The sequence below is a fragment of the Podarcis melisellensis genome (genome assembly GCF_964234715.1).
Source record: "Podarcis melisellensis genome assembly, chromosome: 18".
NCBI classification, from domain to species: Eukaryota; Metazoa; Chordata; class Lepidosauria; order Squamata; family Lacertidae; genus Podarcis; species Podarcis melisellensis.
The window spans coordinates 2,995,034-3,009,377 of NC_138536.1; the positions used below are offsets into that span (position 1 = coordinate 2,995,034).

A 14,344-nucleotide genomic window follows, 5' to 3' on the forward strand; every position below is an offset into this window, starting at 1 on the left:
TTGGACTAGATGACCCTGGGTGTCCCGATTGAATCTACCAGTCTATGATACTATGATCTCGTTTTTGAGCCTCCAAGTATTAAGATTGCCAGAAGAAATATCAGCAACCTCAGATATGCAGATGACACAACTTTGAGGGCAGAAAGCAAGGAGGAATTGAAGAACCTTTTAATGAGGGTGAAAGAGGAGAGCGCAAAATATGGTCCGAAGCTCAACATCAAAAAAACGAAGATCATGGCCACTGGTCCCATCACCTCCTGGCAAATAGAAAGGGAAGAAATGGAGGCAGTGAGAGATTTTACTTTCTTGGGCTCCATGATCACTGCAGATGGTGACTGCAGCCACGAAATTAAGAGACGCCTGCTTCTTGAGAGAAAAGCAATGACAAACCTAGACAGCATCTTAAAAAGCAGAGACATCACCTTGCCAACAAAGGTCCGTATAGTCAGAGCTCTGGTTTTCCCAGCAGTGATGTATGGAAGTGAGAGCTGGACCTAAAAGAAGGCTGATCGCCGAAGAATGGATGCTTTTGAATTCTGGTGCTGGAGGAGACTCTTGAGAGTCCCATGGACTGCAAGAAGAACAAACCTCTCCATTCGGAAGGAAATCAGCCCTGAGTGCTCACTGGAAGGACAGATCCTGAAGCTGAGGCTCCAAGACTTTGGCCACCTCCTGAGAAGAGAAGACTCCCTGGAAAAGACCCTGATGTTGGGAAAGCACGTTTAAAGAAGGCTGGGAAACATTGACTGAATATATGGGTGAAAATTGTGTTCACTGAACATTAAGACAAACTCAGCAGCGTAAATAAGTTTTGGTGGATGTAACAAGGGATTACTGAATGGTTTGGTTCGTGTAAAATATGTGGCAATTATGCAAATGAAGAAGGGAAGCCATTGATTTAAGGTTGTTTAAATAAATATTTTGAAATGTAAATTATAAAATCATATATATATATATATATATATATATATATATATATATATATATATATATATGAATGAATATATATGAGAAAGGGGAAAACTTACTTTCAAAGTACGGTTTGGAATATTTATTTTATTTGATTTAATTTTATAATGAAATGATTTTAGAATGTTGTATTATTTTATTGTTAGCCGCCCTGAGCCCGGCTTCGGCTGGGTAGGGCGGAATATAAATTAAATTTATTATTATTATTATTACTGCTAATATTTGTTTATTTATTATTATTAATCCAAGCCGTACATTTAAAGCACATTTAAAGTGCATATAATAAACATAATAAAAGAGGAGTAGTATTAATTCATTTATTCAGTAGAGCACGAGACTCTTCATCTCAGGGGTCGTGGGTTCGAATCCCAAGTTGGGTGAAAGATTCCTGCATTTTTGGGGGGTTGGGCTAGATGACCCTCAGGGTCCCATTTAGCTCCAAAATAACTCACCCTTCGCCAGCAGTCCCAAGGTGGCTTACAACATTTTAAAATTTCAATACCAGCAGTTTTGTGTTTTTTAATTGTTTACAGCCAATGGCCATCGCAAGACCATATAAGCACAAATCGCCCAGCTACAGAATGGAAGGCTTCGCATACACCAGACCAAGACAAATCTACAATGTCCAGAATTTCAAAAAACGTCCCTTCTGGTCAGCCTAATCCTGGGGTTTGGCACTTGTATTGCCCAAAAAGGAATTGCGCCTAGTGCAAATATAACGTTTGTCGACATCTGCCAGAGCGGCAGATGTTAAAAAAACATCTGCTTGACCTTCCGAAATCCAGAATTAAAGAACAAATTGCAGTCGCAGGAATAGGACGTCTCCCGAGCTTTCGGTCAAGAGATCTTGTCTTTGTAAACCGCTCCGAGGTTCTCGTTTCGTTCTGGCAACCCGGCAAGGAACAAATCTCATGAAAGAGATACGTACGGTAGAATAGCGATGGAAACAATCTGCAAAGCGAGGGATGCCCCGTACATCCGAGAATGTCCTGGGATATGGCTTGGGAGCCGAGCAATAATATTTTATTATTTATACCCTGCCCATCTGGCTGGGTTTAAAAACACGATAAAAGATCGTTGTATGAATGTTAAAAAATGCTCCTTTCTAGGAAGGTATACCTTCAGTATCGGCAAATTTCTGAATTGATAAATAAGACACTATAAGACAGAAGTGAGGTAACGAAATATTTTTATTGTGTGGAAATTAAAAATTAATGCAATTGTATCGAAATGTTTACAACAGATAACACGATAAAATGGAAGATATATTGTTATGTATAAAACAAGTCAACAAATTGCTGAGGTTTTGGTTACACAGGGAATGCAGTGCTCGGGAGATGGGGGAAGTCCATTGGATTTATGGAAGTATGTATTTGAAAGTGGAAATTTGTTTATTAAAAACCTAATAAAATATTTATAAAAAAAAAAATAAAAACACGATAAAAGATCAAACGTTAAAAGCTTCCCTAAACAGGGCTGCCTTCAGATGTCTTCTAAAAGTCAGATAGTTGTTTATTTCCTTGACATCTGACGGGAGGGCGTTCCACAGAGCAGGCGCCACCACTGAGAAGGCCCTCTGCCTGGTTCCCTGTAACTTCGCTTCTCGCAGGGAGGGAACTGCCAGAAGGCCCTCGGGAGATGGACCCCGGTGTCTGGGGTGGACGATGCGGGTGGAGATGCTCCTTCAGGGATACTGGGCCGTTTAGGGCTTTCAAGGTCAGCACCAACACTTTCAATTCTGCTTGGAAATGTCCTGGGAGCCAATGTAGGTCTTTCAGGACCGGTGTTATGTGGTCTTGGCAGCCACTCCCAGTCCCCAGTCTAGCTGCCGCATTCTGGATTAGTTGTAGTTTCCGGGTCACCTTCAAAGGTAGCCCCATGTAGAGCGCATGGCAGTAGTCCAAGCAGGAGATAACCAGAGCATGCACCACTCTGGCCAGACAGTCTGCGGGCAGGGAAGGTCTCATCCTGCGTACCAGATGGAGCTGCCCTGGACACAGAATTGACCTGCGCTTTCATGGACAGCTGTGAGTCCAAAATGACCCCCAGGCTGCGCACCTGGTCCTGATCTTCCTTGCCCAATTTTCTTTCTCTCTCTCTCCGCTGCTTTCCCTTGCAGACCCGGCCGTCATCCTCCCCCAAGACCCGACTCTCCGCATCGGCTCCTCGCTCACAGCCAACTGTTCAGTTGCTGCCGACTCGAGCCTGCGAGCCGAGGACCTTTACTGGACTCTGAACGGCCGGCGGCTCCCAGCACAGACATACAAGGTCCTCAGCACCAACACCCTGGGAGTCACGATCTCTAACCTGAACGGATCGCAGCAGCAGTCGGGGGACAACCTGGTCTGCCACAGCAAGGAAGGCGGAGGCATTTTGGCCGGATCCTGTCTCTACGTAGGATGTACGTCTGGAGAAAAAAAATCTCTCCTCTCCTGCAACAAAATTTTGCCGTATAGCCAGCCGGCCTTGCCCATTTCTAGGCAACGCCATTCCATTTCACCGTCCGGTGGGATCTTCAATAGCCGAGTCTGTGACCCTCTGCTTGCAAATGGGGTGTGTGTGGGGGGGGGGATCTTGTAACATTTCCTTGTGTTTCTGCGAAATTTGGGATGCAGGTGGCGCTGTGGGTTAAACCAGAAGGTCGGCGGTTCGAATCCCCGCTCATGACGGGGTGAGCTCCCGTTGCTCGGTCCCTGCTCCTGCCCACCTAGCAGTTCGAAAGCACATCAAAGTGCAAGTAGATAAATAGGTACCACTCCGGCGGGAAGGTAAACGGTGTTTCCGGTTTGCCAGAAACGGCTTAGTCCTGCCAGCCACATGACCCGGAAACTGTACACCGGCTCCCTCGGCCAATAAAGCGAGATGAGTGCCGCAACCCCAGAGTCGGCCATGACTGGACCTGATGGTCAGGGGTCCCTTTACCTTTCCCTTGATCTGGACACTAGACTTCTGTGAATGCAGGCTAGAATTCGCCTTTTTTGCTGCTGCATCACACTGTGAGCTCACGTTCCACTTGTGGTCCACTAACACCCCCAGATCCTTTCCCCAAGTCCTGCTAGTAAGCCAAATGTCCGTCCCCTCCATCTTTAAATTTGTGTACATGGTTCGTACTGCTTAATTGCAGAACCTGACGTCTGCCCCTGTTGAAATTCATTTTGTTCTCCAGTCTCCATTTTGAATCCCAAGTCTGCCTCCTGCCTTCTGATCACACAACCACCTCCAGATTCAACTTCTCCCATTGCCAGACCCATCAGCCCCCTTTTCCCACGCTAACACGCCCCGGCCGTTTCTTCCCAGGCCTTTGGGTAATAAAAACGCTTTGTGGTCTCCGGAGTTTCGTAGCAAGGCCTGCCATCGTTAGCCAACAAGGGCTCTTTCCCCGGGAAAAAGCTATTTTGGCGGGGCACTGCCAAATTGCAGTTGTCCAAATCAATATTCGTAAGATTTTTATCGCAAGCTATTTTTAAGAGCCTCCTCTCTCAAAGTTGGGAAGCAAAGGCTGGGAAAAGGGAAAGATTTTGCTCCAACGCCCACCCTGCCGCAGCGGCGCACACACACCCCAGTCCAAATCGTTGCTACCCAGAGGACATGGTTTAAACATTGAACATTGCACTGGTGCCAAGCAAGGGAAGAGTTTCTGTCCCCCCCCCCCCCAATGGGCTGTTCTTTTTCAAGAGCTGAGCATGTTTGTTTCCCTGTTAACATCACATTCTGATGACTTGCATCTCCCAGGTCCTGAATGGGGTGACTGTGCCCCCGAAGGACCAGGTGTGCAGCCTGGGAGTCATTTTGGACTCACAGCTGTCCATGGAGGCGCAGGTCAATTCTGTGTCCAGGGCAGTTCCATCTGGTACGCAGGATGAGACCCTCCCTGCCCGCAGACTGTCTGGCCAGAGTGGTGCATGCTCTGGTTATCTCCCGCTTTGACTACTGCAATGCGCTCTACGTGGGGCTGCCTTTGAAGGTGACCCAGAAACTACAACTAATCCAGAATGCGGCAGCCAGACTGGGGACTGGGAACGGCTGCTGATACCATATAACACCGGTCCTGAAAGACCTACATTGGCTCCCAGGACGTTTCCGAGCACAATTCAAAGTGTTAATGCTGACCTTGAAAGGCCTAAACGGCCCAGTATCCCTGAAGGAGCGTCTCCACCCCCATCGTCCAGCCCGGACACCTGGGTCCATCTCCCGAGGGCCTTCTGGAGGTTCCCTCGCTGCGAGAAGCCAAGTTACAAGGAACCAGGCAAAGAGCCTTCTCGGTGATGGAACGCCCTCCCGTCAGATGTCAAAGAAATAAACCACTATCTGACTTTTAGAAGACATCTGAAGGCAGCCCTGTTTAGGGAAGTGTTTGATGTTTTATCGTGATTTTAATATTCTATTGGGAGCCGTCCAAAGTGGCTGGGGAAACCCAGCCAGATGGGCGGGGTATAAATACATCATCATCATTATTATTCTATATTTTCATCCTCTAGTGCCACCAGAGAAACCGACGAACATCTCCTGCTGGTCCAAAAATCTAAAGGACCTCACCTGCAGGTGGACACCTGGAACAGAGGGAGAGACTTACCTGCACACCAATTACACCTTGAAGTACAAATTGAGGTAAGGTCCTAGTACGAGGAGGTCTCTTTAAGCCCGACAGAGTGCAAATGTCTCCCAGGTGAAACAAAATCCAGGGATTAGTTAGAGAAATCGAGTCGCTCTATCCGTGTCAGTTGGCCAGGATGCTAAATGCAGCCTCTGGCTTCAGAGGCAATCTATCTCTGAAGTGCCTGAGCTTTCTTATTTCCTCTTCCCTCCCAAGCCACGTTCCTTTCATGCTGTGTCCATTGCAGGTATTAATATTTAGAAGCGACTGGATGCATCTAAAAATGGACTTGATGCTAAATGCAGCCTCCGGCTTCAGAGGCAGTCGATCTCTGAAGTGCCCGAGCTTATTTCCTCTTTTTAATGTTGTAAAGGGACCCCTGACCATTAGGTCCAGTCGTGACCGACTGGGGTTGCGGCACTCATCTCGCTTTATTGGCTGAGGGAGCCGGCGTACAGCTTCCGGGTCATGTGGCCAGCAGGACTAAGCCGCTTCTGGCTCACCCCGTCGCGGGGATTCGAACCGCCGACCTTCTGATCGGCAAGTCCTAGGCTCTGTGTTTTAACCCACAGCGCCACCTGCGTCCCATGTTGTTGTTGTTTAGTCGTTTAGTCATGTCCGCCTCTTCGTGACCCCCTGGACCAGAGCACACCAGGCACTTCTGTCTTCCACTGCCTCCCGCAGTTTGGTCAAACTCATGCTGCTAGCTTCGAGTACACTGTCCCACCATCTCGTCCTCCATCGTCCCCTTCTCCTTGCGCCCTCCATCTTTCCCAGCATCAGGGTCTTTTCCAGGGAGTCTTCTCTTCTCTCATGAGGTGGCCAAAGTCTTGGAGCCTCAGCTTCAGGATCTGTCCTTCCAGTGAGCACTCAGGGCTGATTTCCTTCTGAATGGAGAGGTTGGATCTTCTTGCAGTCCATGGGACTCTCAAGAGTCTCCTCCAGCACCAGAATTCAAAAGCATCCGTTCTTCGGCGATCAGCCTTCTTGATGGTCCAGCTCTCACTTCCACACATCACTTCTGGGAAAACCATGGCTTTAACTATACGAACCTTTGTGGGCAAGGTGATGTCTCTGCTTTTTGAGATGCTGTCTAGGTTTGTCATTGCTTTTCTCCCAAGAAGCAGGCGTCTTTTAATTTTGTGGCTTCTGCTTTAATGTTGTACTATTGCCGTATCACATCCCACGACAACGGTCTCCTGGCGTTTCCCTCCTAGGTGGTATGGGCGAGACAACGTCTGCCGGGAATATCACACGGCCGGGCCCTACACCTGCCACATCCCAAAGGACCTGGCGCTCTTCACGCCCTACGAGATTTGGGTCGTAGCCACCAACCGGCTGGGGGAATCCACGTCCGACGTGGTCATGCTGGACATCGTGGACGTAGGTAAGGAAGTCCCGCAAGCTCTTTCTTCCAGAGACGGTGCTTCTGTTGCGGGTTATCAGCCATTCGTTCCCAGAAGACTGTCTTAGTGAGTTTCTGCACGTAAAAAATGTGTGTTTTCCCTCTATCAGGAACAGGCAGGGAGAGAGAGAGAGAGAGAGAGAGAGAGAGAGAGAGAGAGAGAATTTTCTTTTAAAGGAGGACTATTTTCTCTCCCAGACAGTGGCTTGTTTTTGCCACTTATATTTTTATAGATGATAGATAGAGAGAGAGTGAGAGAGAGATAGGTGATAGATGATAGATAGATAGATAGATAGATAGATAGATAGATAGATAGATAGACAGATAGATGATAGATAGAGATAGTGAGAGAGAGATAGATGATAGATAGATGATAGATTGATAGATAGATCTATAGATGATAGATAGATGATAGATAGATAGATAGATAGATAGATAGATAGATAGATAGATAGATGATAGATAGATGATAGATAGATAGATAGATAGATAGATGATATAGATATAGATATAGATGATAGATGATAGATAGATAGAGAGATGATAGATGATAGATAGATGATAGATAGATAGATAGATAGATATAGATAGATAGATAGATAGATAGATAGATGATAGATAGATAGATAGATAGATAGATGATAGATAGATGATAGATAGAGATAGATAGATGATAGATAGATAGATAGATAGATAGATAGATAGATAGATAGATGATAGATAGATAGATAGATGATAGATAGATAGATAGATAGATAGATAGATAGATAGATAGATAGATAGATAGATGATAGATAGATAGATAGATGATAGATGATAGATAGATAGATAGATAGATAGATAGATAGATAGATAGATAGATAGATGATAGATAGATGATAGATAGATGATAGATAGATAGATATAGATAGATAGATAGATAGATAGATAGATAGATAGATAGATAGATAGATAGATGATAGATAGATAGATAGATAGATATGATAGATAGATAGATAGATAGATAGATAGATAGATAGATAGATAGAGAGATGATAGATAGATAGATAGATAGATAGATAGATAGATAGATAGATAGAGTTAGATATAGTTAGATAGAGATAGATATAGTGGAGGAGAATCAGAGCAGATCTTTTCTTTCTTTTTAAAAGTTTTTTTAAAAAAGGAAACATAAAACATTTCCGCAGAAGTTCTGTTGCTGGCGCAGGGCTGTGATCAGAAATCACTTACAAATCCTCCGCTGTTTCAAATGTCATAACCGGGATATCAGGTTATGGGGGGGGGTGGAGATCAGGAGGGGGTCGAAGGGGACCCCTGGAGGAAATCTAGTCCAAGCCTCTGCAATGCTGGGATTACAGCTGGATAGAAGATAGATAGATAGATAGATAGATAGATAGATAGATAGATAGATGATAGATAGATAGATAGATAGATAGATAGATAGATAGATAGATAGATAGATAGATAGATGATAGATAGATAGAACTGTCTGCCCGAAAATCTCCAAGGAAGGAAAGTTCCACCACTTTCTACAATCGTCAAACAAGCTCTTAAGGTCAGAAATTTCTTCTTAAAATTCAGGGCGAATCTCCTTTCTTGACATTTAAACCGCTCAATTCTGGTCCTACATCTGAAGAAATATGGGGAAGTTTTTTCCCCCATGTTTGACATTTTATTTTCTTTTTTAATATTTTTGCTGAAAGCCACTCAGAGCCAATGGGGAAACCCAGCCAGATGGAGGCTGGGTATAAATAATTAAAAATAATTAGAATAATTAGAACAACAACAACCATCTGGAGACAAGATTTCAGATATCTGAAGATGACTCCCATATCATGTCTCAGCCTCTGTCTTCTCCATGTGGAAATCGCACGCCGATAACCCCGGCTAAATGCCGCCGGAGGCAAAATGTTATTTCGACGCCTGGCTTTCCCATCGATTCCCGAGCCCGTAATGCTGGAGAGTGTGCACCTCCACAGGAACATACCTCCACATGTGGTGGGAGTGTCCCAAAATCCAACTATTCTGGACAACAGCCAAACGAGAAATATGTAAAATAACTAAGCAAGTATTAGACATCAGCCCAGAATTGGCCCTACTAAACATCTTCCACATACCTCCACATGTGGTGGGAGTGTCCCAAAATCCAACTATTCTGGACAACAGCCAAATGAGAAATATGAAATATGTAAAATAACTAAGCAAGTATTAGACATCAGCCCAGAATTGGCCCTACTAAACATCTTCCAAGACAACAATGCCCATTTACACCACAAAGAACTCATAAGCCACCTACTTTCAGCAGCCAGAAACACCATAACCAGACGCTGGAGAGACCTGTCAGGAGTAAGCATGGACCAATGGTACCAAATAGTACGGGAACAGCCCTACTAGAAAAATTAACCAATAAACTGACACTGACACGGGGACAAACAGAAGAATCATAGAATCATAGAGTTGGAAGAGACCACACGGGCCATCGAGTCCAACCCCCTGCCAAGCAGGAAACACCATCAGAGCACTCCTGACATATGGTTGTCAAGCCTCTGCTTCAAGACCTCCAAAGAAGGAGACTCCACCACACTCCTTGGCAGCAAATTCCACTGTCAAACAGCTCTTACAGTCAGGAAGTTCTTCCTAATGTTTAGGTGGAATCTTCTTTCTTGTAGTTTGGATCCATTGCTCCGTGTCCGCTTCTCTGGAGCAGCAGAAAACAACCTTTCTCCCTCCTCTATGTGACATCCTTTTATATATTTGAACATGGCTATCATATCCCCCCTTAACCTCCTCTTCTCCAGGCTAAACATGCCCAGCTCCCTTAGCCGTTCCTCATAAGGCATCGTTTCCAGGCCTTTGACCATTTTGGTTGCCCTCCTCTGGACACCTTCCAGTTTGTCAGTGTCCTTCTTGAACTGTGGTGCCCAGAACTGGACACAGTACTCCAGGTGAGGTCTGACCAGAGCAGAATACAGTGGCACTATTACTTCCTTTGATCTAGATGCTATACTCCTATTGATGCAGCCCAAAATTGCATTGGCTTTTTTAGCTGCCGCGTCACACTGTTGGCTCATGTCAAGTTTGTGGTCAACCAAGACTCCTAGATCCTTTTCACATGTACTGCTCTCAAGCCAGGTGTCACCCATCTTGTATTTGTGGTATCAAATAGTATGGGAAAAAGCCGTACTAGAAAAATTAAGAAGATGCCTTTACCCCTGTATAATAATAATAATAATAATAATAATAATAATAATAATAATAATTTATTATTTGTACCCCGCCCATCTGGCTGGGTTTCCCCAGCCACTCTGGGCGGCTTCCATAGAAACCAGAAAACACTAAAATATCATACATTAAAAACTTCACTGAACAGGGCTGCCTTAAGATGTCTTGTGAATGTCAGGTAGTTATTTATCGTTTTGACATCTGATGGGAGGGCGTTCCACAGGGCGGGCGCCACTACCGAAAAGGCCCTCTGCCTGGTTCCCTGTAGCTTTGCTTCTCGCAATGAGGGAACCGCCAGAAGGCCCTCGGAGCTGGACCCCGGTGTCCGGGCAGAACGATGGGGGTGGAGACGCTCCTTCAGGTATACTGGACCGAGGCCGTTTAGGGCTTTAAAGGTCAGCACCAACACTTTGAATTGTGCTCAGAAACGTACTGGGAGCCAGTGTAGGTCTTTCAAGACCGGTGTTATGTGGTCTCGGCGGCTGCCCCCAGTCACCAGTCTAGCTGCCGCATTCTGGATTAGCTGTAGTTTCCGAGTCACCTGTATGGCTCCCCTTTACCACATACACAGCCCAACAAGACAATGACAAGAATCCACCAACAGCATACAAATCAATATGGCTAACTTGATCCAAAACACCCACCCAGCCCACTCACACACGAAAACAAAGACCACCACAGCCAGCCACAGACAAACAACCACACCCATGGCCAACCCCAACCTCTCTCACCACCAAAGGAACACAAGTGAACAGCACAAGCAATGTTGACAGCAAACCCTACATATATTCAGCATAATAGAAACATCGCCACCTGACCCCCCATCTCCCCCCCTCCACCCCCAATGTCTCAACAAATGAAACTGATTTGTAAAAACCTTACATGGAAAAAATACGAGAAACATTACACTCACTTCTGCAAAACGAGAAAATCTTTAATAAAAGCAAAAAAGCAAAAACGAGAAGAAAATAAACCCACTTCTGCAGCGCAGTGATGTCACCGCCGGGCACCTGTGACATCACGCGGAGGCGAGGCGATGACCTCATTAGCAGAGCCAGGAAATGCGAAGAGGGGAGAAACAGGGGATTGTCTGGGGCGTCCCGGAGAGAAGAAGCAGGAAATATATTGTATGTGAGCGGAATTGGTCTCTTAATTTAATTAGGAGCTCTCTCTCCTGGATCGCACTCTCCCTTTCTGGCTCCTTCCAGACATCTGCTTCTCCTTAACCCTTTCCCTTTGTGCCTGGACCCCCGCCGAGGTCAGATCCTGCACGTGCGATCGCCAGGAGTTGCCTGCGGGCTGCGATGTGTAACGGCTGCCCCATAGGCGGGGGAGATATGTAGGTCCCAAGTCTGCGAGAAGCAAGGTTAACTCCCTTAAAAGGAAAAAAAGCCCGTTCTGGAGATATCTTGCTTTCATTTCCAACAATTACACGGTACGGTATCTTTATTGTCATTGTCCCGTACAGAACAACGAAATTGAAAAGAACAACGAAATTGAACTATTAAATTTTTTTGGGGGGGGAGAGAATTTGCATTTATTAGAAAAGAAAGAAAATATTTACACGGTGGAACGGAACCATCTGAGCACTTTTTGCGCAATGGAAACTTAACGGTAACTCAGCGAGACGAACTGTTCGGCCCACGTATTTTACAAGAATACAGTGGTCCCTCGGTTCTCAAACTTAATCCATTCTGGAAGTCCTTTCCAAAGCGTTCCAAAACCAAGACCCATAGAAAGGAATGCAGAACGGGTTAATCCGTTCCAGACTTTTAAAAACAACCCCTAAAACAACAAATTAACGTGATTTTTTTGAAATGTACATTCGGGGGGGGGGTTTCCCTTTAAATTTTTCTGGGGCCCCCAAGAGAGTGGGGCCCTAATCTATAGCTTGTTTAGCTTATATGTAAATCTGGCACTGCCTGTTGCGTTCCTCCGACAGTCACGACTGACCCGCCCTCGGACGTCCACGTCAACCGTGTTGGTGACCTCGAGGACCAGCTAAGTGTCCGCTGGAGTGCCCCTCCGGCCCTCAAGGACTTCCTCTTCCAAGCCAAGTACCAGATTCAGTACCGCGTAGAGGACAGCACCGAGTGGAAGGTGAGGGTCCCACCCGCCGGCAGGGGCCTGGTGCCCACGGGAACCCCATGAGGGAAGGTGGGAGGGGCATCCGAATGGGGGCGGAGCCGGGGACAGTGATGTGCGGAGAGAGGAGCCAATGGCAGGCAGTGCCAGCTAAAACCAAAATGTTTGGGGCAAAAGAATACCCTCCAACTGTCGCGAATTTCCAGGGACGTCCCTGATTTAGAGAAGCTGCCCTGGGATCTGATTTTATCCCGGAATATCCCGCTTTTCATGGGAGAAATGTTGGAGGGGATGGAATAGGATGTCCCTATTTTCACGGGAGAAACGTTGGAGGGGATGGAATAGGACGTCCCTTTTTTCAGGGGAGAAACGTTGGAGGGGATGGAATAGGACGTCCCTATTTTCACGGGAGAAACTTTGGAGGGGATGGAATAGGACGTCCCTATTTTCAGGGGAGAAACGTTAGAGGGGATGGAATAGGACGTCCGTCTTTTTAGGGGAGAAATGTTGGAGGGGATGGAATAGAACGTCCCTATTTTCAGGGGAGAAACATTGGAGGGGATGGAATAGGACGTCCCTATTTTCAGGGGAGAAACGTTGGAGGGCCTGGGCATGCCTGCTTCACCTAGACGTCAACTCCCGACATTTCCAGGGAAATCTGGCCATGTCTCCATCCTGGTAAAAAGGCCCCCTTTCCGACGCCTCTTTCTCGCCCGCCGCAGGTGGTCGACAATGTGGGCAATCAAACCTCGTGCCGGCTCGCGGGGCTGAGGCCCGGCACGGTCTACTTCGTCCAGGTGCGCTGCAACCCCTTCGGCATCTATGGCTCCAAGAAGGCCGGCATCTGGAGCGAATGGAGCAACCCCACGGCCGCCTCGACGCCCCGGAACGGTACGTGGCCCCTGTCCCTCGCGCTGGCCCTGGAGATTTGGGGCTCGCAGCTGCATCCGCGATCCCCTCACTCAGGGGTCCCTCCCCGGCCGCGGCCGCCTCTTCCCCCTCCCCAGAAACCCGAGCAGGCATCCGGAGAACCGGACCCGTGCCAAACTCAGGCTTTGGGGACGGGGAGAAATCGTCTCCGGAGAAATCCCAGCCTCCTCGTATGCCCAGCACCTGGATGTTTTGTCCTGGGGCCAGGCTGGAGGTCTTGTTATTATTTCCCAGCTCGGAAGCCGTCCCCAAAAGCTCACACCCTTCGCAGGCCAGACTTTTGCAAATGATGTCATTCTCCTTTTCCTGGTTACTGGAGGGGACACCTGATTTTTCGCTTCACGGCGGGGAAAGCAAAAGGTCCAGGAAAGGGCAGTCAAAATGATCAAGGGGGAAGGAGCAGTTTTCCCTACAAGGAAGAGTGTCTGGCTCTTTCTGGTTCAGAATAGCCGTTCCCAGACTTTTTAGGGCCCCATCAAACCAAAATCCGGCCCCGGACGTGGTTCTCGAACCCAGAACCCTGACATTCAGGAGTCTTGTGTTCTCCTGACTTGAGCTATGCCAGCGAGTTTCTTCCTGCCTTCCTCACATCTCTCCCCTCCCTCTCCTTTCTAAAATACATTTTTATTGGTTTTCTTAACATATCATTTCCAACAATAACATCTTAGCTTATACAACGTTTTAGACTTCCATCAACACCTCTGATGATTTTTCGTTCTTCATCACTTATTCTGCATTTCTTATTTTCTCTGTTACTCTTAATTATCGTTAACTAACAATTCTTCTCAGAGTCTTTCTTGCAATATTTCAAATAGCCCTCCTTACAAAACTTCTAGCGTGATCTGTTCGTTACCATCACTTTTCAAATAGTTCATATATTTACTCCAGTCTTCTAAGAATCTCAGGTCCCGCAAGTTTTGAATCCTTCCTGTTAATTTATCAATCAATCAATCAATCAATCAATCAATCTTTATTACGGCCCAGAGACCCAACAAATCATTACAAAGCAATACACAATTCATACAGCCTACCTCCAGGTCAAACAAGCATTTTGTTCAGAATAATAGGGATCATTGGTTCTTGCAACCACCAATAAAAACTTGGCCACTGCTAATGTTCTAGCGTTTGTCCGGTCTTCC

The 14,344-nt window shown here is 46.4% G+C and overlaps 1 protein-coding gene across 2 annotated transcripts in view; it reads left to right on the forward strand.

The window, feature by feature from the left end:
- Positions 1 to 14,344, forward strand: part of CRLF1 (cytokine receptor like factor 1) — a 29,988-nt gene that overhangs the window by 13,147 nt on the left and 2,497 nt on the right. For both annotated transcript variants that reach the window (XM_081895752.1, XM_081895751.1), the window contains exons 2-6: positions 3,089 to 3,370; positions 5,448 to 5,577; positions 6,781 to 6,950; positions 12,133 to 12,290; positions 12,998 to 13,166. In XM_081895752.1, the coding sequence (XP_081751878.1) occupies positions 3,089 to 3,370; positions 5,448 to 5,577; positions 6,781 to 6,950; positions 12,133 to 12,290; positions 12,998 to 13,166 (909 nt within the window). The remainder of the gene's footprint in view (positions 1 to 3,088; positions 3,371 to 5,447; positions 5,578 to 6,780; positions 6,951 to 12,132; positions 12,291 to 12,997; positions 13,167 to 14,344) is intronic.